This window comes from Helicoverpa zea, chromosome 7 (assembly GCF_022581195.2).
Source record: "Helicoverpa zea isolate HzStark_Cry1AcR chromosome 7, ilHelZeax1.1, whole genome shotgun sequence".
In the NCBI taxonomy this organism is placed as follows: Eukaryota; Metazoa; Arthropoda; class Insecta; order Lepidoptera; family Noctuidae; genus Helicoverpa; species Helicoverpa zea.
The window spans coordinates 12,236,505-12,262,423 of NC_061458.1; the positions used below are offsets into that span (position 1 = coordinate 12,236,505).

A 25,919-nucleotide genomic window follows, 5' to 3' on the forward strand; every position below is an offset into this window, starting at 1 on the left:
TTTTGCAGTATTTTATTTTTAGACTTTTGAACAGCCACACTTCACTGGCAGTCGTTACGGGTAATCAGAAGCCGGTAAGTCTGGCAACCAGTCTTACCGAGGAGTATTGGTTTGCCCGGGTAACTCGGTTGAAGAGGAGGCAATTGTTTAATGTTAAATCTAGGTACTCAGGTGAACCTGGTGAAACTGATACCAGACCGACAAGACCAGGCAGATGATGATTCAATATTTTTTTTTTTGGAAACTCCAAATTAATAAAGTTGAGAAGGACTAGTATTGCATGGCTAGTACTATGACTTGCGTATTTCTAAACTCAGACACTATACTCCTAATATTCGAGATATACCCAGAGATAAATAATAATAATAATAAGCCCCGCCGGTCATCTGAGGCGGATGACGGGGAGTAGCGACCCCGCAGGGCTATATATCCGAGTGCTCCAGGGAGAGTATACTGTCTGTGAAGCATGACGGGGGATAGGTCTCCCGCCTCTTGGCTTGCCTTCATCGGCCGGTCAGAGTGGAGTCGCTAGAGTAGGGTTAGCAGCCCGCTCGGAGGGTAGGTGCCTCGTGGTAAGTGGCGAGTGGGCCGGTGATGATGGACCCACAGGGAGCGCGTGATCTGCGTTTAAAGTCCGCCGAGGTATCCTCACCCTTCAGCCGCTCATGTACCTGTTGCCCTCTTGTTGCCATTTAGCGACTGATTCCCCCCTGGGAATCCCCAGTAAGTGAGTTGGTCTTACTGGGTTGGTCAGTGTGGGTTGGTCTTACTCGCCATCAGTCTTACTGGGCCCCTGCCCAGTAAGTGAGTTGGCGAGTCTCCACCTGCCATTTTTACGTGTGCAAACATTGTTATCGGCAGGTGCCATAGTTCCCATAGTTATCCCAATTCCCAGTCCATTAGCATCCCATCCCAATAGCCCTAGTAGTTTTATTCCATATTTAGCAATAGTTTAGCACAGAACCGGGGATTGTCCTTGGGTACGTTTCTATAGTGTATACAGGGATAATCGTCGGTTTTGTGTCGCCATTTCATTAAAGTTGTCTCAAAAGGGCTTCAGCGTGTTGGCTTCGGCCCCACGTTCGCCTTTCAAAAATCCGGGACTCTGTAGTCCCGTGGTCGGGTAGAGACATACAAGTTATAATAATAATAAACATTTATTTCAGAATAAATTCCATATTTGTTAGTAACAATGCAAACTTATAATCTATTGTTAGTAGCTACATTATTGTTAGTAGCTACATTATTGTTAGTAGCTAAATTATTGTTAGTAGCTACATTATTGTTAGTAACAGTATGAACTTATAAACTAGTGTTAGTACATATATTATTCGAGCATGAGGCTCGCCGACCCTGGGGATGTCTACTTGACTGCATGCAGTCGTATCCACCGCCCTAAGATCGGAGAGTCCCACCTTTCAGCCAACGCTCCGAGAATGGTGTTGGGGCTGTCGCGAAACTAAACTGTAGCATCTAAGCGAGATGCTCATAAGCATACTATGCAGGATTCTAACCCGTATAGAGCAGCATATAATAAGCAAGGCCTGAATAGGACTGTGTATTAATAAAAATGCTTCATCAAGATTGTAAAAGTATTGTAATCTGTCAGCTTATTTTGAAGGAGAAAAATTAATAAAATATAAAACAAAACACACACACAAAAAGTTCCGACTATACAGGTTTTAGTCCGCCACAAAACTATCGAAAATTTTAAGTGAGTACAAAGTGGCGATAAACAAATGTCCGATAACAGATATTGTTAGATGCGGTTATCTTTTGGATGTTGAAATCTGAAATTTGTATCTTTTGGAGTGAAAAAGAACTGTGGCTGTAAAATCACTAGTCGAAAGGAAGAATATATCGCGACACATAATATTTCGAAAATTTCAGGACTAAGGTGAAATGAGTTATGATGAGTTTAATAATTATGTGTGTCTATATACTTCCATACTTTCTTTTTCCCTGTTTCCAAGTTATTATTTGGGATAAATATGTTCTAGAATATACTCTCTGATAGACACCTTTACCAATGTCAGGATCAAGGCTATCAAAGTAAATAAACTCTGTTCAATATTTTGATTCCAAACACGAAGTTTTGAGGAAAAATCCTAGAGTATGTATTTATGCAAAACAAACACGTTTGCTTTTGAACCAATGACAAGTGCATGGGAATAATCTCGTGAAACTAGTTTGATATAGCAGCTTTGCTGATCATGAGAGTAGAATGGAATTTTATTCTAACATATGTTAATTTAACTCCAATTTGGCAATCCCAAATCATTGTCTTAATTGATTATTTTTTTACAGACTCTTAAAATGACTCCTCAAGAAGAGATCATCCATTGATTTAAAAACCTAATTAAACAAATAAAAACAAGTAAAAGACTTGAAATTTATAACTGCAAAATTGCAAATGTTTTTTGGGCCTATAACCACCATCACAAAAAAACAACCAACATTTTCGAAAGCAACAAAACCAACATACAATTTGCATACACTTCAAGACCCGTTCTCAGATCCCACGACAAAAATGACAAACAGAAAAAAGAAAAAACAAACACCGATCGGGTTTGTATCAGTATGTATCGCCAATTGTACTGACACGGATTATCATTCAAGGAGTGCTTTAGATAAATACGTATCGCATCCCGTCTCAAGTAGTAGTGGTGTGTGTTCGATAGACGAAGGAACTAGCCGGTAAGAGATACAACTTTTTTTTGTTGCTATAGCATTACTTTTAAATATTGTTTTTACCAGTCCTGTCGAATCTTCTAAAAGTTTAACTTGAAGTTTTAAAAGTCACCAATAACCTAGGCAATTTGACGAATATTTGAGATTTAAGATTTGAAGATTAAGTGTGTAATAATGACGCAGAAAAAATATAGTCTACTAGCTTCCGCCAGCGGCTTCGCCCGCGTGGTGTGTTGATAAAACGTAGCCTATGTGTTAATGCAGGGTATCACCTATCTACATACCAAGTTTCAATCAAATCGGTCCAGCCGTTTTTGCGTGATTGAATAACAAACATACATCCATACATTCTCACAAACTTTCACATTTATAATATAAGTAGGATAAACATTTAATGAGCGTTCAGTGTGATGGAGTCAAAGAGGCAGCTCTGTGTTGTGTTTTTGCTAGGTGTTGTATGGCTAGCTTCAACAGCAAAGGTTGCATTGAACCTGCTGGCCAGGATTTTTTTTTGAAGATGACGATGAATGAATCAATAAAATGTAGTTTGACATCTTAGGTCATTCAGAAAGTTGTTATTATCCTTCACGCTTAAAGGTACTCAAAGTAGGCGGAACGGGGAAAAGACGTAAATTGTTATTTATAATGTCAAACAGACAAACAGACAGACAGGAGGAAGGACGTAATAAAGTGTTTGTTTCAATAAGAAAACTTATCAATATAATAAACTTTTCCCTCTTCTGTAGCGAGTACCGTTCGAACTACAGTCCAGCAACATCTGTTTCCAGGGTACCTACTTCCATGACACATTGCATTTCAATTGGTATAGCTATTTCGGCGTGAAAGAATACCTAACAATGAAAAATTCTCTTTCGTATTCATAATGTTAGCAAGAATTGTAGTAGTAATAGGAATAACCTAGTTTTTGATGCCTCAATTGATTGTAGAAAGAGTTTATTTATGTTATTGATGCTGAATAGAAGTTTAGGGTCAGTTAGTATCTTCCTCTCAATGCCTGGACTAAACAGACTTAAACCATTGCAATAGATTTCTAAAACTAAAAAAATAATAACAAAAAATGTTCTAAATCCCTTCTACCTAATAATTCTAAGATAAATATAGAACCAAAAGATAAAAAAGCTTGTCATTCTGTAAACAAAGAAACACTTAATTTTCCTTATAATTTTGTAATTAACAACAATTATTTAAAATTCAGTAGATTGCAGCTCGGCAGGCTTATTATAGTGCGAAATGTCATCAAAGAGAATCGTCATTCTACCGTTAATTAAAAGAAAAATTTATTTAACTTGCTCACCAAGTCGTGTCAAACAAATATAAGCTTTGTGCTGCATGGTATAGAGTTTAGTTACATGTTACGACGAATCAGGTCTTAATGTTTTGTAAAAGTTGTGGTCAAGCATTTTTGTTTTGGGATGAAATCGAAAGAGCAGAAGCGATGTCTTGTGAGTAATCATTTATGTTCTTTATATTTCTTTACGGATAAGAATTTACATTTAAATTTTCGAAAAGATGAAAAAATATCAGGCGGTCCTTATTTCACTTATCAAATTCATTAGGATAACATGTAGCATAATATGTATTTTGTGTCCGTGTGCGTTTACGTATGTAGATGTCTTAATGTCTGAAACTTTTGAACCATGTACCTTAAGACTTTTTTTATCTCCGAGTACCTATTAAAAGAAATGTTTACCTGTATTATTTGACAATAACTCTGCCTTTTACTATGGGTAAAATGCTAACTCATTATTAAATTAATACAAAGTTAACGTGATTCTGGTGAGTAAATACCCGCTTGCGTTAGGGGTGCGGCAGAATACTTTGGCAATACCCATGCCCTCGACAAAGGGTAACTGAAGACTGTTGACCAGATGGGTTTCAGCCAGTAAGAGTCTGACAGACCCCTCCGATGACCCCAGGTGGATTATTTAATAAATTGTATTACATATAATTTTAAAAATGGATACATTGAGACTACTTCCATTGTTGATGAACAAAAATAACATTAGAAGATTCTGGTGCCTATCCGTTATTCTGTCTGTTACCTTCAAGTATTCTTTACACAGAAGACAATAATGTGCCACAAAATGGTCACAAATATTTGCCTAACAATGTTTTGCGTTTATGAATACCGAATGAATATTTGTCGAGAGCTATTGTGACGAGTTTATGTGCTACTGCAGTAGGATTCTAAAGTTTTTAACAGACTTTTAGCTATAGCCTGATCATTTTAGGTTTTATCTGCAGAATAATTGAGCAAAATGAAGTCTAACCAAGGGGTATCGGGTTGCCCGGGTAACTGGGTTGAGGAGGTCAGATAGGCAGTCGCTCCTTGTAAAGCACTGGTACTCAGCTGAATCCGGTTAGACTGGAAGCTGACCCTAACATATTTGGGAAAAGGCTCGGAGGATGAATTGAGCAAAATGAAGTAACTATATATATCAAAACTTGAATGGATAATAGTGTTAGAAGACTTCATAGATGAATAAGTTGTCTTGTCCTCAAACTAATTGCTTCTTGTTAGATTACCAGTGAAGGAAAGAATGGTGAAACACTTTGTTTTTAAGTCACGCCTTTGGAGATCCTGCGTCATACTTGCGTGTTTATTGTTTGGTCTAGATTCTTCTTTCGTAGTATTATTTGATTAGAAATTAGATGAAATTGCTTCTTGGACAATATATTAAACGAATTGCAAAGTATTTAAGTAAATTTGAACATTATTTCATTTGGTCTAAAACGTCCACCAGTCGCATTGGTCTCGCCTCCAATTTTCTCGTCACACGAATCTCTTGAAATCCTAAAAGCATGACACGTTAGTAATTAATTTACATAATAATTACTGTTTTTGAGTATGGACCAATGGTTTGACCACATTCAGAAGTAGTGATGGTTGTGTGTGAGAAGTGACAAAATTTTGGTGGAAAATGCCTTGTGGATATTTTAGCCAGACAGCTAAGAAGGTTTTGTTTGTAAGTACAAGCGGTATTGAAGATCATTTTTGGGGACTAAGTTTGGGGAGTGAGTTGTAAGAATTAATTGTGAAGAAAAGGTGCAAGAAGAATATTCTAGTATTTTTTTCTATTGATCTGATCTAGGAAGATGGTAAGGAAAAACAAATGAAGATAAAAAGCGTATAAAGTGGCTCCGCCGCTGCACAAGCAAAGAACCTCAAGCGGCGCAAATATAGTAACCTTATAGGCAAATACATGTTTGAGCCGTTTGGGGTTGAAACTCTAGGGCGGTGAGGTCCGAGCGCCCACCTCCTTGCCAGGGATATTTCCCAGCGCCTGGTTGAGACTTCCCGGGACCCAAAGGCTGGCTTTTATTTCGCACAGAGATTGAGCATTGCCATCCAACGTGGCAATGCTGCCAGTCTTTTGGGTACATTACCCAGTGACAGCGATGAGGAGCAATTTTTTGATTCACTGTATTAGTTTTAAGTTGTATATATATATATAAGTTTATTTTTATTTTTTTTTCAATTAATGTAAATATTTTGTGAATAAACACACATCACAGATAAAAATGTCTGCGCAATTGTTACAAGAGGTTGTAGAGTTTAATATTTCAAAGTTTGTAGGCGCCAGAGATGTTTTGGTGATGATTATGAATGTGTCTTATGATCTGTCTGTCTGATCATGATTAAAGGGTGTAATTCTATGTACTTTGAACTATAAGATTGTTTGGTTGCCACCAGAGAATGTCTTTCTCAGTTACACAACTCTTGTGTAGATAAGATATATGTAGTTCATGATATAAATTGTAGAAGATATAGAGATTATGAAGATATTTATCTACTTGAGATTTGAATTGTCGAAAAAAATATTGTGCTGTAAGGCTCTATGTACTCGAAGTTTCTTTATCTATCTTTGAATTCAATATTGGATTCGTTCTAAATTAATTGCTTGAATTAGTTACACTGCATCTTAAATCGTCATTTAATCTACGGAAATAGACTGCGTCTAGACTTGGTTGGATTTTTGAAAACCTTTTTTACGCGCGTTTACTTATCTCTTTACAAATTGACGTACTTCGACACGGTACAAATTAAAAACAATCAAACATTTAGCTACATAGAAGTCTATCATTGCGCTTCTTAAACACATTCATTTGGAGGCTGTCCTGGCTCTCAACCACGCTGTTATTAAATTGTTGTTTATCATTATTAAGACTAATCCCTCTTCACCGGTAGTCATTTGCAGAAACCATCGGCTAAACGACAACTGTCTTTCTCTACGAAGCGTAATAAATAAAGCACCTCAGGCTGTAAAAAGGTTTCAATAAACCGCCTATAGAAGCAAAAATAGGCCTAAATCATTAGGCTTGTCTTCAAATGCCCTTCTTACTTTTTCACACAAACATCGTCGAGATTACTATCCGTTCTGCTCAATTTGGCTCCAACAATATCGTCGGTTGGATCACCTCTCCTTGTTCCTTGACACACTGCTTTGCCTAACGTTTTAGACTAAGGCATCAGTATCTCAACTTCCTCATCTCCATATTATTAAAATCTTATCTATATTTGGTAAAACTATATCTACCTCATACATACATACATTATTTAACTTGTCTTCAAATACCTAGTTACTTTTTCACACAAACATCGTCGAGGTTACCTACATCTTCATAATTCTTTTTACCATCCGTTCTGCTCAATTTGGCTCCAACAATATTGTTCGTTGGATCATTCACCTCTCCTTATTCCTTGACACGCTGTTTTGTCTGACTTTTTAGACTGAGGCTTCACTATTTATGCATTGATATAGGATTGCTTGCTTCATTGCTAGTTGTGAAACTGTGTAGTCTTGTTAATCTTGCAGGTTATAGTTCGGCCATTCAGAGAATGCGTTCCTGACACGTCGCGATTGAACTGACGACGTAATAACATTCATTGATTATTGATATAATAATGTTGTTTTAATGCTCCTCAATTGTTAAAACGGTAAACAACCAGCAAAAATATTTTTATCGTAACTGCAACGCCATTGCAAAGTTACGTCGTCAGTTCAATCGCGACGTGTCAGGAACGCATTCTCTGAATGGCCGAACTATAGTTCTATATTTTATTTTGTTAAGCTCGGTTTACTTATATTTTGTTTTGTGTGTGGTGTTAGGCTCATTTCTGGTGAAAATATGTAGAGTTTTTAGTGTGTCTAGTTTATATTTATTTTCATATCGATATCTTGGTTAACAAAACTCCAAAATATGGTTCAATAATGTGTATTTATATTTGCATATTTTCGTTTTTAAAATCCTATTCCTAGTTTTCTAACTTATTAGGATGTGATTTAGTTTCTTTTTAATTCGTGTATCAGAATCTTCAATTATTCTTTCTTTCTCAGGGTAAGAATATATTAAGTTTGTACTTTTAAATACGTGAAGAGACTTATAACTACCTGCATAGGGTCAAGGTGTACCTATTCAGTTAAATGGTAGTTGCTAAACTAGATATAAAATTAATTACTTCATTGCTTATGTATATTCACACAGGTTTTGCTAAGGATGATAAAACTACAGAAAATAATTATTTACATAAATAGAATCTGTCACACTCATACTAAATCTAATAGGGCAGGTAGAAAGAAACAATAGGTACTAAAACATTATGAATGCCTCTCGTAAATTGATTATTACAGTTATATAAGATTGAACAGTAATTAATAACAGTAGAAGTTATATAAGATTGAACTTATCTAAAACCATAGTAGTACAACTCTGAATTTGTTTTACTGATCAGGAAGACTGGGCAATAACCGATGGGAACAAATATAATGACCACCATAAAATGCTTTGATACCCTTAGTTTTGCAACCAGAAAAATCTACTGAACACCAGAAAAATAAAGTCTAAAAATGTAATAGTACCAGCTATTTTAGTCACGACTTCACTTTAAAATTGTATTCGACCACCAAATTTAGTAAATGATCACCAACTCTTGACGACCAAATTAATGTATTATTTTTGCCTAAATAAGTCACTGTGATAGCCATAAAATGTAGGCTTATTACCAAATAAAGTATTATGATGCCATATTAAGTTTTGTGTCCGGTTTGCAATGCATGCGTGAGTGTCAGTATGACGAGTGACAGGGGAAAATGGAAGAAAATGACATATTGCGCCGACCCCAAGTAAAATTGGGAACAGGGCAGGAGAAAGAAGAAGAATGTGTTTCTCAATACACTCCCTCGAAAACACACTCTTATCGCACTGTTTAGAGGCATGCAACGCAATAGACAATTTTCCACCTTAGAGCAGGAAAAAGGTCCCCATAATGTTATTACATTTATTGTATCAGGCCGAACTGATTTTTTTGGAGTCAATTTACTTAAACAGGATAGCAAGATGTAAAAACTTTGGTTATCATTTTATATTAAAACGCTGGTATAATTTTGATGATCATTCACTACTTTTGGTGATCATTTACTACTTTTGGGGTAACGATGATTTATTTGGACTCATTTTGCTTAAATAGGATAGCAGAATGTAAAAACTTTGGTTATCATTTTACTTTAAAATGGTGGTTTAATTTTGGTGATCATTTACTATTTTTGGCTTGCGCATGATTTATTTTGGAGTAATTTCACTTAAATAGGATAGCAAAGTGTTAAAACTTTGGTTATCATTTTACATTAAAATGCGAGTTTCATTTTGGTGATCATTTACTATTTTTGTCTGCTATTTGTTACTATTTCTGGTGATCAGTTAAACATAAGCCATAACCGATCCTAAACCCAAAGAACAGCTGACAATCGTGATCGAAACATATAATAGGAGAGACTTCAGGGAAGGTTCATATCTCGTATTGAAAATGTATGATCGACGCGCTAACACATCATTGGTTATATAGGTGTGAATGACTGAATGTTTTATTATCCTACATTTGTCTGTTTTGGGGTAACTCTACCGATAATACGACGGAACATGTCATCAGATATGAACCTCTCCTAAGTCTAAAGGTGGATAGAACATATTTTAACAAAATCCTAGAAAAGTTCAAATTGAAAGACAAACTATAACTAATGGTTTCACAGTTGATAATGAAGATCATCGGCGAGCTTGCCCTAGTGGGCGCGATCGCGTCCGTCTTCATAGTGGCTGCTAAAGGGCGGGCGGTGGAAAGGGCGGCCGAAGAAGCAGCCGGCAGAGATTACATGAGGAACCTGGATGAGATCATGTCTAAAGCCAAGAATAAGAAGACGATTGCAACTTGGGACTATGAGAGCAATATTACTAAGGCTAATGAGAATCGACTGGTGAGTGAGATATTTAGCATATAACCAAGTTATGTTTCATATAAGTCCAACTTGAGAAGGTTAGCAATAAGATTGAATGGTTATACAAAAGACCGCATTGAAATCAAATATGATTTCTCAAAAGATACGGTAACGAGTTATGTATTTGAATCGGGTGTATATTTATTAAATTGCCGGCATTCATCGAAAACGTGTTCTTTGGAGGCTTAATTTTGGAAATGTTTGGTGTTTAACCTAATTATTGATTTTTTGACCTCACAAAGACCTGTTTAAGTGAACAAAACTTACACAAAGAATAACCTTGTTTGTCCTTTTTTGTTTTTTAGCTTCAAATATCTTTAGAACTAGCAGAAGAAGATAAAGAATACTGGAAAGATACAATGAGCTATCTCTGGCACGAGTACGAAGATCGAGATCTCAAGAGAATGTTCGAGAAGTATTCCAAGCTTGGTACTTCAGCTCTGCCTGAGGATCTGAATGAGAGATTGATCAATGCTATCAGTAATATGCAGTCTACTTACGCTAAAGCCACAATTTGTGACTATAAAGATAGAACTAAATGTGATTTGCATGTGGAACCAGGTAATATATTATCTTCTTCTCTTAAAACAAAAAAAAAAAACTAACGTACGACTAACGTACAGCAATTATTTGCTGTACAAATAATTGCAAATAATTGCTGTACGTTAGTCTCACGTAACTTGTCTCACGTCCTATTCCTACTTGAATTAAGTATAAAAGTGAAGCAAGTGAAACACGTTTGTTTGTTAAAAATATGAACTTAATATAATTCTGTAAACATGTGGAAGCTTGTCATTAGCAATTATTTTATATACTTAGTTAAATAATTGGTGTAATTAGTCTGTAAGCTTTCTTTAAAACAAAATAAATAAATAAATAAATAAACTCGGGAATGGCTGGACCGATTTATTTAGGTTTTAAAATATGTATAGAGGTCCAGGCAAGGTTTAAAATATACAAAGTGTTGGGTTAGGTAGTGTTAAATAGAAAAACAAAACGCTTTTACTAGCATTGATACTATAGGTTATCTGTAATGTATCTTATTCAATATTTTAGAGGTAACAAATATCTTCGCGACCAGCAATGACCCTGAGGAGTTGAAGTACACCTGGCTGGAGTGGCACAGGGTCGCCGGCGCCGCCTCCAAGGGTAACTTCACTGAGTACGTCGCTATGGACAATGAGGCTGCCAAGTTGAACGGTAAGCGTTGTCAATTCTTGTCAATTCAAGCAATTAATGCGTAGTTATGGAAATAAAATACATCTAATTTTAGACATCGACTTACTGTATTAGAAGATGATTTTAAGAGTACAGCACAAATATAGATTAAACAGTCGGAAGACCTTTATTAAATTTAAATTTAATTATTAATTTTAAAGGAAATCTTTCAGATTCCAAACATAGGTTTCATTCGGTCTGAAACCTGATTTTTGTAATGTGCGTACTATCATTCATTTTTGTACTGATTTATGAGCCCAAACACACTATCGGCCGGCTAAAAGTTTGTGGCGTGCTAAGGCTAAATGTCGTAATCTCAAACCAGTTAGTGGTAACAAACAGGATTGTGTCATCTGTGCTATTTAGGTTATTGACATTAAAATCAGTAACCCTTCAAGGAATCCACAATCTAATTTCAATTGAAATTCACCAGGTTACGACAGCGTAGCAGAATGGTGGCTCAGTGAATACGAGGCTGATGACAGCGAAGACCAGTTTGCAGCACTCTGGGCGCAGATCAAACCTCTTTATCAGCAGATCCACGCATACGTCAGGAGGCATCTCAGACTGAAGTATGGAGAAGATGTCGTGCCGGCTAGAGGACCCATCCCTGCGCATTTGTTGGGTAAGTTTTTGTTGATTTTGGAGTTTGATTTTGAACTCTGTTACATCTGTTTAGAAATGAGTTTGGCTTGTTATCTGTTGGTGAATTCTGAATTCAACATTTCACTGAATAATAACTGACACGTATTCACTTAATGGTCATTTATCTGGGAGACTTTAACAAAGAATGAAGAGCCTTTATCATTAGAAAATTTCAGTATTGAAATAATATATTTACTGTAGCAACTTAGGTAGGTTAAAAAGCATAAATAAATTAATGGATAATTAATCTTCATTGCATATTTCAGGTAACATTTGGGCTCAGACTTGGAATAACGTGGAGAAGTTCACCAGGCCTTACCCGGACAAGGCTGAAATTGATATCACAGGAGCTCTGCAAGCTCAGGTTAGACATCACATTGGTATAAGTTTTTTGTCTTACCAGAAGTAATCAAAAACCAATGTTTTACCTAAAATGACATCCTATCTGACTTTTATAGTATTTTCTCTTACAATCTTTTAGGATTCCAATTATTTTCATATTTTCAGAATTACACAGCGCTGAAGTTCTTCCAAACCGCTGAGGAGTTCTTTACTTCTCTGGACTTGATGCCCATGCCTGATCTGTTCTGGGAGAGGTCCATTATCGAGAAACCTACTGATGGACGCGACATGGTTTGCCATGCTTCCGCCTGGGACTTCTTTGATGGTGAAGATTTTAGGTACGTTAGTTTTATAAGTTTTAAGTCTTAAAACAGTTAAAATATTTAACAGCATAAAGTCATCAGTCTCTTTCACATGCATCACCATATTTATTATTCTACTTACCGTCAGTTGCACAAAGATCCATTAAAATTAAAGCTTCATTAAATCTTTTGCTAACACTTTTTATATTGTTGATTAAGAAAGAGTCAGCAATGGATTTAAAGAAGTTTTAACTTTATGGATCGTTTTGCAACTGACGGTTAGTCGTAATCATCAGGCTCTTGGCTGGTGTATTTATAATTATAAAATTTATGTTTTCTTTTCTAGGATCAAGCAATGCACAACAATCACAGACGCATTCTTCAAGACCACGCACCACGAGATGGGCCACATCCAGTATTACTTGCAATACAAAGATCAACCCGTCATCTATAGGGCTGGAGCTAATCCTGGTAATTAAAATCTCTGCTTTCAATTTCTTATAACTTTCGTTATTTTACCGAAAATGTGAGATTTCATACCTGACTATTTATGTTAATAATTTTAGGCGTCCAAAGTTCCAATATCTCAAGTTTTGATGTTTATTTGTTATTTCAGGATTCCACGAGGCTGTGGGTGACGTCATCGCTCTTTCAGTAGCCACACCTAAACACTTGAGAGTCATGGGTCTCCTAGAAGATGGTCCTGAGGATATTGAGTTTAATATCAATCAGCTTTATAAAATGGTAAAGCACTCTGCTTAATAATCTGCTGTTCTCCGCCGTCACTTGAAGAAATGACTCACTGCAGCCGGTTTAAAAGGAGATAGTCTATATACTTTCTTAGGCTGAAGACTATATTTGTGAATCAAATATCATTTATATGGGTTCAGTAGTTTGATTGCGAAAGGTGGAAAGACAGACAGAGTGACTTACAGTTTGGGCATTAAAATAATTCGTGCCTCTTTTAATAATTTTTTCAATTTTTAAAATAATTTGTTACAATGTGGTCTCACAAAATAGCCAATGCATGATTTTAAAACTACTTGACATCTAAGAGTATTTTTCTTATACTTCTAGGGTCTTGACAAGATAGTCTTCCTCCCCTTCGGGTATCTCCTCGATCTTTTCCGTTACGGCGTCTTCCGAGGCACCACGACTACTGAGGACTACAACTGTCACTACTGGCAGCTGAGGGAAGCCCTCCAAGGTATAGAGCCTCCAGCACCAAGGTCTGAAGACGATTTTGATGCAGCTGCCAAGTATCATATTTCGGCTGATGTGGAGTATATGAGGTGAGACTGAGCTAATAACATCTTTGCTGAAATCTGAAATCGAAACATTTACAAGTTATTTATGCGCCTACCGCATAACAAGAGCAAAACAGTGGTCTACGTATAGGTAAACTATTTCACAAGGAGCCTCATCAAACCTAAATCTACCGGATACAACTAATGGTCCAATCCATCACAGATATGAAAAAATATGAACGATTTGTTTGGCGCATTCCTCGCATTCCGTTTCAATAAAATTTTGTGTGCGATGCCTAACTTGAATTCGATTCTTTCGGCCCGTTGGCAGCATTCGGCTCCGATATTTATTTTATTTATACTAATATTATAAAGAGGAAAACTTTGTTTGTTTGTTTGGTTGTAATGGATAAACTCACAAACTACTGGACCGATTTTAAATATTCTTTCACCATTAGAAAGCTATATTATCTGCGAGTAACATAGGCTATATTTTATTCCGGTACGGGCATTAGCTCCCACAGGACGCGGGTGAAACCGCTGGAAAACGGCTAGTTTATTATAAAATACAGTGTAAACTTATGAACTAACTACAGTGTCCCACAAAACTTTAAGAGCAGTTTGACTGTGATATGCATTCACCACAATTTCAAATATTATTTTACTTTTCATTTCCAGGTACTACATTTCCTACATCATTCAGTTCCAATTCCACCGGTCCCTGTGTCAGCTAGCTGGAGAGTACACCACCGGCGATGAGAACAAACTGCTCTCCAACTGTGACATCTACAAGAGCAAGGAGGCTGGCAATGCTTTGGGGTAAGCAATTATGGTTTTATACATTAGTATATGTTTAGAGAGAGTGAAGGATGGTTTTCGGAGTAGCCATAAGTGTATAATGTTGGTTGGGTTATGTAAAAGAGGTCATAGATCTAAGAAGAAAGTAAAAAACTAGGTGATTTTATTGAATGATGTAGATTTCAAGTACAGTCAGCACCAAAAGTCGATGAACAGAATCAACATGACAAAACACCTGTTCACAATAAAATGCCATAAGTTATAGTCGCAACTAGGAAACAAAATAGACTGTACACCAGAAACTTACAAAAGTCGTTAAACACGAGTATTTCAAAAGTATCTGTGCACTATATAGTATTCCTAAAGTCGCTGTACACCATCAATCCAAATGTCGCTGAACATCATTGTATCAAAAGTCACTAAACAGCCGTAAATACAAAATTAGGTTAACAAAGTATATTTTTAATGTTGCCGTGTGTTAATGTACTTTTGACGCTTATGTTGTTCAGCTACTTTCGGGACAGTACTTGCTTGACCTTAATAATGTATGTTAACACGTTAGTATCTATTTCAACAATTTTAATAATTATTTTGGAAATACACTCTTTTGCAAAAAAAGCGGGCACCTATGCGAAATCTTAGTTTTAAGGACTTTACGTGTATTTCAAAGGGTTTTAATGATTGTAGTATGTTTCTATAGTTCGGCCATTCAGAGAATGCGTTCCTGACACGTCGCGATTGAACTGACGACGTAACTTTGCAATGGCGTTGCAGTTACGATAAAAATATTTTTGCTGGTTGTTTACCGTTTTAACAATTGAGGAGCATTAAAACAACATTATTATATCAATAATCAATGAATGTAGTTACGTCGTCAGTTCAATCGCGACGTGTCAGGAACGCATTCTCTGAATGGCCGAACTATAGCATCAAAAGGGTTAGCCAAGCATGCGTGAGAGTGTATTCTAAATTTGAATTTTGTACAATTGCTAAGAAATTGGTTAAACCTTGTTTTGGACTAATTGCTGGCAGAAAGTTCGTCGGTGTTTTGAAAAGTTTTTGAAGTGATTTTCAGAAAACTGATAATGCAGTCTTACAGCCAGTTTCTTCATCAAAAGTTAAAGCCAAAGTAAAAGTCAAAGTAATGTCTAAAGTTAAAGTAACGGTTAAATTCAATTTTTCTATGAATTTTGCTGTCACTTTAGCCTTTAAAAAACGAATTTGACCGTTACTTTCACTTTAGACATTACTTTAACTTTAACTTTTGATGAAGAAACTGGCCGTTAATTAATGTACCTTTTTGTTAGATCAAAACATTTTTGAAAAACTATGCGTATTTGATAAAATTTTCACCTTCTCTAAATGGGCTATACTGATGATTGATGGCAATGTTAAAAGTTTCGGTATTTTAGTGTAAAGCGTTCTTCTGTTTAGATATTATACCCACGTGTTTTAAAATATCGCTTTTTCATAATTAAACACTATTTAGAGGAGTATCAGTACATCGGGCTGCGATAAAACCAATTTAAAGTAAGCAGTGCCGATCGCAACTCGTCTCCTATCGTACTTTAACATTAAAAAATACCAAATTTTGTGATAAATGTTAAAATTAACCACATGAAAAATGATGAGGAGGGTTTAAGCTATCTAAAAAGTCTAATTATTGCCACGTTGAAGCTCTCTATAACTCCATAGGTATCGGGTTACTAAACGATGATTTCGCTGAAAGGGAGTCAAGAATTCAAAGGTATTGACCAAACGTATGTTTCTTAAGAAATGAGCAGATAGCCAATCATTGTTATGATTTAAGCAGGAAAGTGCTGTAGATGCTAGGAAATCTCGGTGCAGGCAAGTTTATTTAATAAAATGTCAGTGGGATAAAAACACGCTATTTGAACGCTCAGACTCATAGATCTTCGGAGGTCTACGGAGTTTCCCAAGAGACGAGGTTGTTTGAAAATCAGTGATTACGAGACCTTAAGACCTCGTGCTCACAGTCTATGCGCTATTTTCTGTATTTTGTAGAATTTCAAGATTTTTAAAAATGTTAAAGTCCGAAAGGAGACGAGTTGTGATCGGCACTGCTTACTTTAAATTGGTTTTGTCGCAGCCCAATGTACTGATACTCCTCTAAATAGTGTTTAATTATGAAAAAGCGATATTTTAAAACACGTGGGTATAATATCTAAACAGAAGAACGCTTTACACTAAAATACCGAAACTCTTAACATTGCCATCAATCATCAGAATAGCCCATTTAGAGCAGGTGAAAATTTTATCAAATACGCATAGTTTTTCAAAAATGTTTTGATCTAACAAAAAGGTACATTAATTAAGACTGCATTATCAGTTTTCTGAAAATCACTTCAAAAACTTTTCAAAACACCTACGAACTTTCTGCCAGCAATTAGTCCAAAACAAGGTTTAACCAATTTCTTAGCAATTGTACAAAATTCAAATTTAGAATACACTCTCACGCATGCTTGGCTAACCCTTTTGATGCTAGAAACATACTACAATCATTAAAACCCTTTGAAATACACGTAAAGTCCTTAAAACTAAGATTTCGCATAGGTGCCCGCTTTTTTTGCAAAAGAGTGTATTTCCAAAATAATTATTAAAATTGTTGAAATAGATACTAACGTGTTAACATACATTATTAAGGTCAAGCAAGTACTGTCCCAAAAGTAGCTGAACAACATAAGCGTCAAAAGTACATTAACACACGGCAACATTAAAAATATACTTTGTTAACCTAATTTTGTATTTACGGCTGTTTAGTGACTTTTGATACAATGATGTTCAGCGACATTTGGATTGATGGTGTACAGCGACTTTAGGAATACTAGTGCACAGATACTTTTGAAATACTCGTGTTTAACGACTTTTGTAAGTTTCTGGTGTACAGTCTATTTTGTTTCCTAGTTGCGACTATAACTTATGGCATTTTATTGTGAACAGGTGTTTTGTCATGTTGATTCTGTTCATCGACTTTTGGTGCTGACTGTACTTTTAGATATGAGAAAAGTAAGATTAGCTTTGTAAAAAGAAACCTGTCCAAAACTTCCGATCTGATTTAGATGAAACTACATTATTTCCGTAGGTAGTAGTAGTTTAAGTTTTGGTTATATAAAAGTAGGTGTAAAGCGAATAGACTTAATCTTCATGGATATTCTGAAAAAACCTTAAAGCCCTTTTTTCTCTTCCAGTAAAATGCTCCAACTGGGTTCTTCCAAGCCCTGGCCTGATGCAATGGAAGCGCTAACTGGACAGCGCAACATGGACGCGAGTGGGGTGCTGGAGTATTTTGCACCTTTACACGATTGGCTTAAGGCTGAAAATGAAAGGACCGGCGAATTTGTTGGCTGGGAACCTAGTACTGTCCGTAAGTACCATCACTTTTTCATGACAAGACAATTCAAATTATTTAGTGGTGGGCCGGTTTTGTACCTAATTTTGTATTAGGATTAGGAGAGTGATTTTTTTTTATATTTCTGATATAATTTATTTATCAGGTATATCAGAATAACCATATAAAATATTATAGGTACATAAATTATTACCATCCATATAAAATATTTACCAACGCAAGTGATAAAAACTATGTGCACATTTTTTATTGAACCTTTGATTTTGTTGAACCTTTGATTTTGATTTTGTTGGTTTACTTACTTCAATCCCAGTCTAAAATGAAGTTAAAATAAAGTGAACGAATTAACTCCATAAGCATTTATATTTCCAGCGTTCTGCACAGCTGAGCAACGTTCTGCGATGGAGACCTCCGGCTTCAACAAGAGACTGATGAAATACGCTTCCATGTAACACTTCACTTCTAAACAATATATTTATTAATTACTTATTCAAAAATTTCTAAACTGTCTTTTTATTTATTTGGATAATAATATATTTATCATGATATCAGCTTATGCATGTCTTATACTGCTGAATGTAAGCCTCCCTAATTTATTTTATAATAGTTAAGTGTAGAATTTCCCTAGAAGACCTAGAATTTCAAAAGGTTATGCAATTTAATATAAGTTCCATGACCATATACTACATAGACACCATGGCATACAGTATACTGTATCCTGGACCAACTATTATTATGATTTTCCGTATAATACCACAAAGAAATATTATGGTTATTCTGCTAAAAAACAAAGAACACAAAACAAATCAGGTATTATCATAATTTATTTGCATGAACAATAATAACCGAGATTAGGTACCAATAAATATCCAGTTTCAATTACAACACTCCAAAACCTATTTTAGCATTGTAGTCTCCAAACCCAGTTTATATAATTGTTTTTTTGAGACAACAATACCTGAAACTTATTACCTAAATGTACTAGACTGTGTCGAATGTCATACTATAGGTTTCAAAGTACCAGTCATGGTTCTAGATGAAATAAACTCAATGGCAGGATGTCACGCAATGGCGAAATGACCCTGACCTCGTGGTGACAAATTTTGCGCTACTTTAAAAGGTCAGAATAGTTATTGTTGCCCTTTTGAGGGTAGAGCTCACTTGTCATTAGGGGATAGTTGGCTGTTTGGCCTTCGATTTCAATGGTTTTAGAGTTTGCATTTTGGAAATGGTGTTATTTATTGAAAATGGAAGAAAATTTTATTCATCGTCCATTGTAGGATTTTCTATTATTATGTTTATGCATACACACCTACATACAATTACACAATACTATACCTACAAAGACTATACCTCTTTTCTACAAGCCAATATTTTTTATGATTTTGAATGATAATTTATCTAACAGTCTAATTATTAACCTTATCTATCAGTTAAAACATTCCATTATTTTTCCTTATATCTATGGTATGAAGTAATACGTTAATACACCCGTGTTGGCCGATCTCCTTACATGAGAACAGCCGCCTTAGCCGATAATCGGCTAGCATCACGGGATCACTACCGTTGGCTGTATTGCTGATTTTTAAGGAATTATGAAGAGGGACAGCGCGAACGCAGTCCCCCTCACTACCAAAAATTACGCGTCCGAGTTATCCACATTAGGGATAATCGCAGGGGTCAACCCATCCGCAGTGCAATGGATGGACCTCGCCCTGGGGGAACCGCCTTCTTGATCACGGTATCCCCTACGCCAGGTAAGTATGATTTCACTAGAGTACGGCGCGAGGGTCGTTCGGCGGCGGAGAATCTTAACACCGCGATTCAGAAATCGAGCGGATTTGTACAGCGCCATCTAGTTACAAAGTTGGAACTAAATGGTGTTGGGGTGAATACAATGGGGTAGCTCTATTCATACGAACCCTATTGCAGCTGTTCAGATTAAATGAAAAAGATAGTTGGCAGAAATTATCTTATTATTCGAATTTATGGTTTTGTAGTAAAGCTGGATAGACTACAGTACTTATAACTGCACAGTGTTTCAAAGTACTAGCACGACTGAGACAAAATTTGCAATAGAAGGTATTGTATCGTTCTAGGATTGTATTACATACCTATTTAAGTAAAATCTTTACCTCGAAAAGTGATTACAGTGATACCAATGTCACATACGATTTATTAAAGCTGGCACGCTATCAATTTTGGGGTAATAATGACACTCGTATGCTTCCTATTGTAGCAAGGGCGTACAAGAATTTGGAAGGCTATAGTCACTTCATTAGGTAATGAGATATGGAACTTAGAATGAAGTAAGTAAAGGGTTTAGTCTAACTCTAAAATGTGTTACACAACAAGCATGTGGATCTAGAAAAGTGTCAGTCCTCTATCCATCTCCAGGATTAAACCTATTTCCATGCATAATTTCATCTCAACCTTTTCATTCATTACAGCGTAAAGGGCATTAAAGTTACTGTAATGTTGTTATAAATTGTTTGTTTATTTCTTAAAGTAAGTATGTATACTAAGTAAATATGTAGCTTGAATCCTAATCGTACCTATATCCGTAAATATATAAAAAAAACTACTCTTGTTTGAATTATTGATCGAATCTTTAATCAAATGGACAACAATAGATTTAAATTAAATGGATCAGCACCAAACAGCACGCAAAAAAATGTTGACATGTCATGTATGATAAAACATACAGTTGATAATTTAAAAGAACTATTAGAACGTAATTATTTCCCACAATACGATGGTAAACAAAAAAAGGGATTTTCGCGTGTTACATTTTTTGTACTGGATACGAGCAACAACAAAATTTCGAGATAGGCCTGTAAAGATACCCGAACAACCAACAGTTCTATATGCGTCTTGCAGTACCAACGCCGCAGCTGTACAGTCAACTTCAGGTCAGTGGTAACAGTTTTATAGGTCATTCGTACTTAGTACTATTGAGTTAAGGTGCATGACAGTTACCACTGATGTGCAGTCTACTGTACGTGACCCTACTATGTCATACTGAGTATGTCCGATACAGGACCAAATGGACCCTGAGGGTGAAGAAGTTACAGTCGCGCCACAACACGAATTTCAAGACGTTCCTGACGATTTATGTGTTAATGGGTTTATAGGTTTACATAAACCCATGAAGAGAGGTGGTTCGCTAGTGGTAAGAAAAATATTAGTACATAATAGGAGAAGTATTTTTCTTCGAGTGACTTTCATCGAGTGTATGTGCCGATTCATTCAGATATTGTTAAACCAGCATAAATTAGAAAGATACCCGTGGCTGACCGTATAAAATGAATTAAGTAGATGTGGCCATACGAAGGACTTGTCCTACATAGCCTAATATTTCCCACAGTAAGTCAATTTTTTTTGTCACTTATATTTTTTTTACTACATATTTTTCCGGTCCACTTGTCTGTTCATGACAAGGACTTTTAATGTTATTATATGTTAATATCTTTTGTTTATGAACTATTGTGAATATTGTAATGTAAAGGCGTCACCTTCGGTCATTAGTTAAGCTATGATTCATGGTAAGATGATTCACTTTGATGGTTGAAATGGTCATCATCAGCCTTTTAATAGACCCACTGCAAGGCACATAGCAATGTTTACAATACAATTTTGAAGGAAAGGAAAAGGTATTACATAAAACTAGCTGTTTTCCCGCAGTTTCACCTGAGTCATGTGGGAATTGCAGGCCGTACCGGGATAAAATATAGCTTGTTACTCGCAGATAATGTAGCTTTCTAATGGTGAACATTTCAGTTTATCCATTACAAACAAACAAAGTTTTCCTTAAAAATATTAGTGTAGGCAAGTTGTTCAAAAAAAGCTGTTCTGGAATCCAATAATTGCTTTACGTCTTCTTCATCATTCTTTTTTTCCATATTATGCAGGTGCATGGATATCGAATTAGTGTATAATTCTCCCTATCTGTGTAGGTACCAAACTGTTATGATATTTGAGATACTTGGCACTTTTCCGTAGCGAGGGAATGAGGAAGAATATAATTTTTGTTTGTATAAAAGGCCTTATTAAATAAACTTTTTGTATTATCATGAGAAGATAAATAATAAATGATCCTCCTGCAATTACATCATCTAAATGGAGAATGCTCCCTATATTTATTTTAATTATAATTTTATATAGAACGGTATGATTGTACCTGTATTGTACAAAGATAATTGACTCATTTTTGTTGTGTGTTTCTCACTGGAAGTCCAGTCTATAAACAAAATAAGATCTGTTTACTGTTCTCGAAGTTATCAAATCAAGTCATCTTTATTTTCAGCCATCAATGTTAGTTTAAAAAAAACTTAAAACTATGTTAGTAGCACTATGTAGTGTATGTATTATGTATAGTAGCAGTATTTTAGTAGTCATAACAATCGTAATCAGCCTAGCCTTTGAGCAACTATGTCGGGGTTGGCTTCCAGTCTCATCGGATTCCGCTGAGTAGATACCAGTGTTTTGCAAGGAGCGACTGCCTGTCTGAGTTTATCACGGCAATAACAGAAACAATAATCAGCTTGAGTCCATTTTTTGCCGAAAATTCGAGCATTATCATTTCTTGTTAAACCTACTACAATTTATATTTTACAACAAAACATTACAATACATCAATTAAGTTTCCGAAAAAAAGTGTAAAATATAGGTTTGTACTACTGACATAATTTACTACAAGATTAACATAGCCTTTATGCCCCAGGAAATAAGGTTCATATTAAACTAAGATTGTCTTAAGATGACTGACGGCCTTGCAAGTCGTCCGCGGTCGCCACAAACGCAGTCGTGCGCATAATGAATATAAGACAATTTTACTATTATAAATAAGTGTTTGTTTGAGTCATTTAACGCCAATTTATGTTACGAGGAGCAAAAAAGTCACTTGCATGACATGTAGTAGCGTCCACCAATAAGCAGATAAAATCTTTATTGGATTTTCTAGCTGTACGTTCTCTGAAGGGCCAGTCATGACCTACTGTTTGCTTACAGATTCATTAGACAACGTTATCATGTATTACTATTAATATTTCTTCTGAATTTCTTAGTTTTGACGTTGGTATAATATCTGGGTAATGTTCATCTACAGGCTACATTTTAGGTATCTATCTGTAGGAATTAGTTCCCTCCTGACGCAGGTAAATTGCAAGTAGCCTGTATTTTCAGCAATACAACCAACTTTATACCTAGTGGTATAAATAAAAACGAGATCTAAAACGTGCGTAAGTTACAAATATGCAAAAACTACCGCTAGCACTTATTTGTCAAGGGCTTATTAACCAACAATTTTATGGTTAAAAATTGTCCTTGCTTCACCTTATTCACCAAGACGCGGTAATGTGTCACTTAGTATGGGCGTACATATACATGAAGTTTGTATGTATGTACGTAGGTACAGAATTCCCACGGCGAAACTGGCACAATAGGAAAATTGCGTCGTGTGTGTTGTAAGTTTAAAGAGCTGATAATACCGAGTAGGATATATTACCAATATGATATGTATGTGTTTGTAGGTTTATAAATGTGAATGGTTTGGGATGTTTGAACGAATGCTGATGAATATAGGTAGTATCGTAGCTTATGTATTAGAATGACGTAGATATAGGTTACGGGTAAACGGGTATGGGAAGTAGTTCCCTCAGGAAGCGGGTTACGCCAAACAGATACTTTTAACTTTTGGGTTTGGTTTGGAATTTTTGAACGAATATTGATGAATATTGGCAGTAATATAGATTGTGTATCAGAATGACATTGCTTTTTTCTAGATTCGTGAAGTAGCTCCCTCTGGAACCTGGTGAAATTGCTTGCGAAAACTACGTATCAATATTTTTATTTGCGAAGGAAAGAAGAGAGACTGACTTTTCCACAGTAAGGACTTACTATTTAAATTCGTAAGACAGACACGCGATCCTGTTTTCCGTGAATCATTAAATGATTCACACCGGTTATTAAAGTTTGTGCAGTACCAATATAAAGTGTAATAAAGGGGTCTTTACTGAGATAATAACATAATATTCTAATAAGGGTATTTATGTGATGTTTATAAAACATGTGTTGCCATTATAACTTTTTATATCGGTTCATTACTGAATACAATTTTTTAACAAAAACTTACAGAGAACCCAAAAAATGGACCGTTTGTATATTTCAAAACTGAATAACTTTAAGACATTTTTTTTTATTATTTTTTAAAAATTTGGCAGCAAAAAGAGCGTTGATTTCACATATTTACTGCGTCACTACGTCCAAAAAAACTGCATTAGTGGCACTATCAACTCTATACAAATCCCTAAGGTTTTCTTGTACATACACACGTTTAAAGTTCCCCGTTTGATTTGTGTAGAGACGATGGCATCTTGTTGTAGATATTACGCATATGCGTGCTCTATGTGTTATTGTGTAATTTATACTTACAAAAAAAAGTCGTGGTGGCCTAGTGGGTAAAGGACCAACCTCTCAAGTATGAGGGCGCGGGTTCGATCCCAGGTCAGGCAAGTACCAATGCAACTTTTCGAAGTTTGTATGTACTTTCTAAGTATATCTTAGACACCATTGACTGTGTTTCGGATGGCACGTTAAACTGTAGGTCCCGGCTGTCAGTGAACATCCTTGGCAGTCGTTACGGGTAGTCAGAAGCCAGTAAGTCTGACACCAGTCTAACCAAGGGGTATCGGGTTGCCCGGGTTACTGGGTTGAGGAGGTCAGATAGGCAGTCGCTTCTTGTAAAGCACTGGTACTCAGCTGAATCCGGTTAGACTGGAAGCCGACCCCAACATGATTGGGAAAAGGCTCGGAGGATGATGATACTTACAAGTGTGTTTACAAACTTTTCAATTAAAGATTTTCTTTCGACTGCTTTCTTGAAGGGGTTTTTTGACTAGCTTCTGCTAAGGGTTTATAGTTATCGGCACGAATCTTGAGCTCTGACCTACATCTGCACAGAAGTGATTTATTACCAAAGAACCAATCCCGAGTGATGGCTATGACGCGATGCACTGCGGGCCAATTACCGCTTTAGCCCGCCCCCGCGCCTCACTTCATACCACGAAAGGGACCCAATAAATTACTTCTGCGCAGGTGAAGGTCAGAGCTCAAGATTCGTGCAGATAACTATACCGGTAACTCGGATCCCGTATTAACTAATTCTCACACCTTAATTGAAAGAAAGTTATATCCTATCTGGATAAATAGGCTATCGAACACTAAAGAATTGTTTTTGTTTAGACCAATGTAGTGTAGAGTATTTCGCTGAGAGTTTATTTGCTTAAACGCACTGGGTTTAAGCAAATAAACTCTTCCGCTTTATAATATTTGTATAGATAAGACATAGGTACAATGTGAGAATTGAACTGTACTACATCGCTACCTGTACCTTATCTTTAACGTACAGTGAGTGAACTAGTAAAAATAAGCTTGTAAAAATACAAAATTATTACCTCACCGTCACCATCCCTCATTAAAAAAGGTACCAGGAGATAATAACAGTAGAACAGGTCACGACTTCCTCCGTTGCGTTATCTATCACTTTCACTGTTACTTTCTTTGTCACACCTCACCTTTGTCATACCTCGGGAGTAATGGGATCGTGGTGTGCATGGTAATGTGTGGTCTAATTCTTTGGGGAATTCCTATTGTTTGGAATGAACTAATTAATAATCAATGTAAACATAGGTAAACTAAGTTATGTAAACATAGGTAAACTAAGATATTTCTGTGGATTGCCAATTTATGAAAAACTACAATGCTATTAGATAATATTATGATGTCCCTGGTTATAGATAGTTCAATTCTGTTGGATCAAAAAAATAAAAGCGTTTGTAGAGATAAATGAATTAAGAGGCAAAATTGAATCCAGAATTGGCCTATTGTTGGTAATTACCTCCTACTTCGGTGAGGGTTTTTTCCAGAAGTACAATTTTTCAGCTGTGATTACCTAAGAGATTTTACATTCTTCTATTCTGTCCAATCGGACCATGCTTCTAACTAGGCCACAAAA

The 25,919-nt window shown here is 35.9% G+C and overlaps 1 protein-coding gene and 1 non-coding gene across 3 annotated transcripts; one reads left to right on the top strand and one right to left on the bottom strand.

Moving 5' to 3' along the window:
- Positions 1-2,546: 2,546 nt before the first annotated feature.
- On the top strand, positions 2,547-18,410 carry LOC124631881 (angiotensin-converting enzyme-like). 2 transcript variants are annotated; one of them, XM_047166517.1, is made up of 13 exons: positions 2,547-2,697; positions 9,741-9,962; positions 10,289-10,544; positions 11,040-11,183; positions 11,635-11,826; positions 12,113-12,210; positions 12,354-12,526; positions 12,837-12,961; positions 13,107-13,234; positions 13,568-13,782; positions 14,416-14,556; positions 17,745-17,920; positions 18,278-18,410. In XM_047166517.1, the coding sequence occupies exons 2-13, from the start codon at positions 9,747-9,749 to the stop codon at positions 18,355-18,357; spliced, it is 1,944 nt and encodes a 647-aa protein (XP_047022473.1). In that variant the 5' UTR covers positions 2,547-2,697; positions 9,741-9,746; the 3' UTR covers positions 18,358-18,410. The 2 variants fall into 2 exon arrangements, with proteins under 2 accessions (XP_047022473.1, XP_047022472.1); XM_047166516.1 differs by lacking the exon at positions 2,547-2,697 and adding an exon at positions 4,110-4,154.
- Positions 18,411-19,504: 1,094 nt separating this feature from the next.
- Positions 19,505-19,670, bottom strand: LOC124632182. Its single transcript, XR_006984594.1, has one exon. It is a non-coding gene; the product is annotated as a U1 spliceosomal RNA (small nuclear RNA).
- Positions 19,671-25,919: the final 6,249 nt, after the last annotated feature.

What these genes read in the sequence shown, in the direction of transcription:
- LOC124631881 (XM_047166516.1), top strand. Translation starts at nt 4,125, where the DNA reads ATGAAATCGAAAGAGCAGAAGCGATGTCTT. An exon ending in CAGGAGCTCTGCAAGCTCAG is followed by an intron (nt 12,211 to 12,353) that starts GTTAGACATCAC and finishes TCATATTTTCAG; the next exon opens with AATTACACAGCGCTGAAGTT. An exon ending in CTGGGAACCTAGTACTGTCC is followed by an intron (nt 17,921 to 18,277) that starts GTAAGTACCATC and finishes TTATATTTCCAG; the next exon opens with CGTTCTGCACAGCTGAGCAA.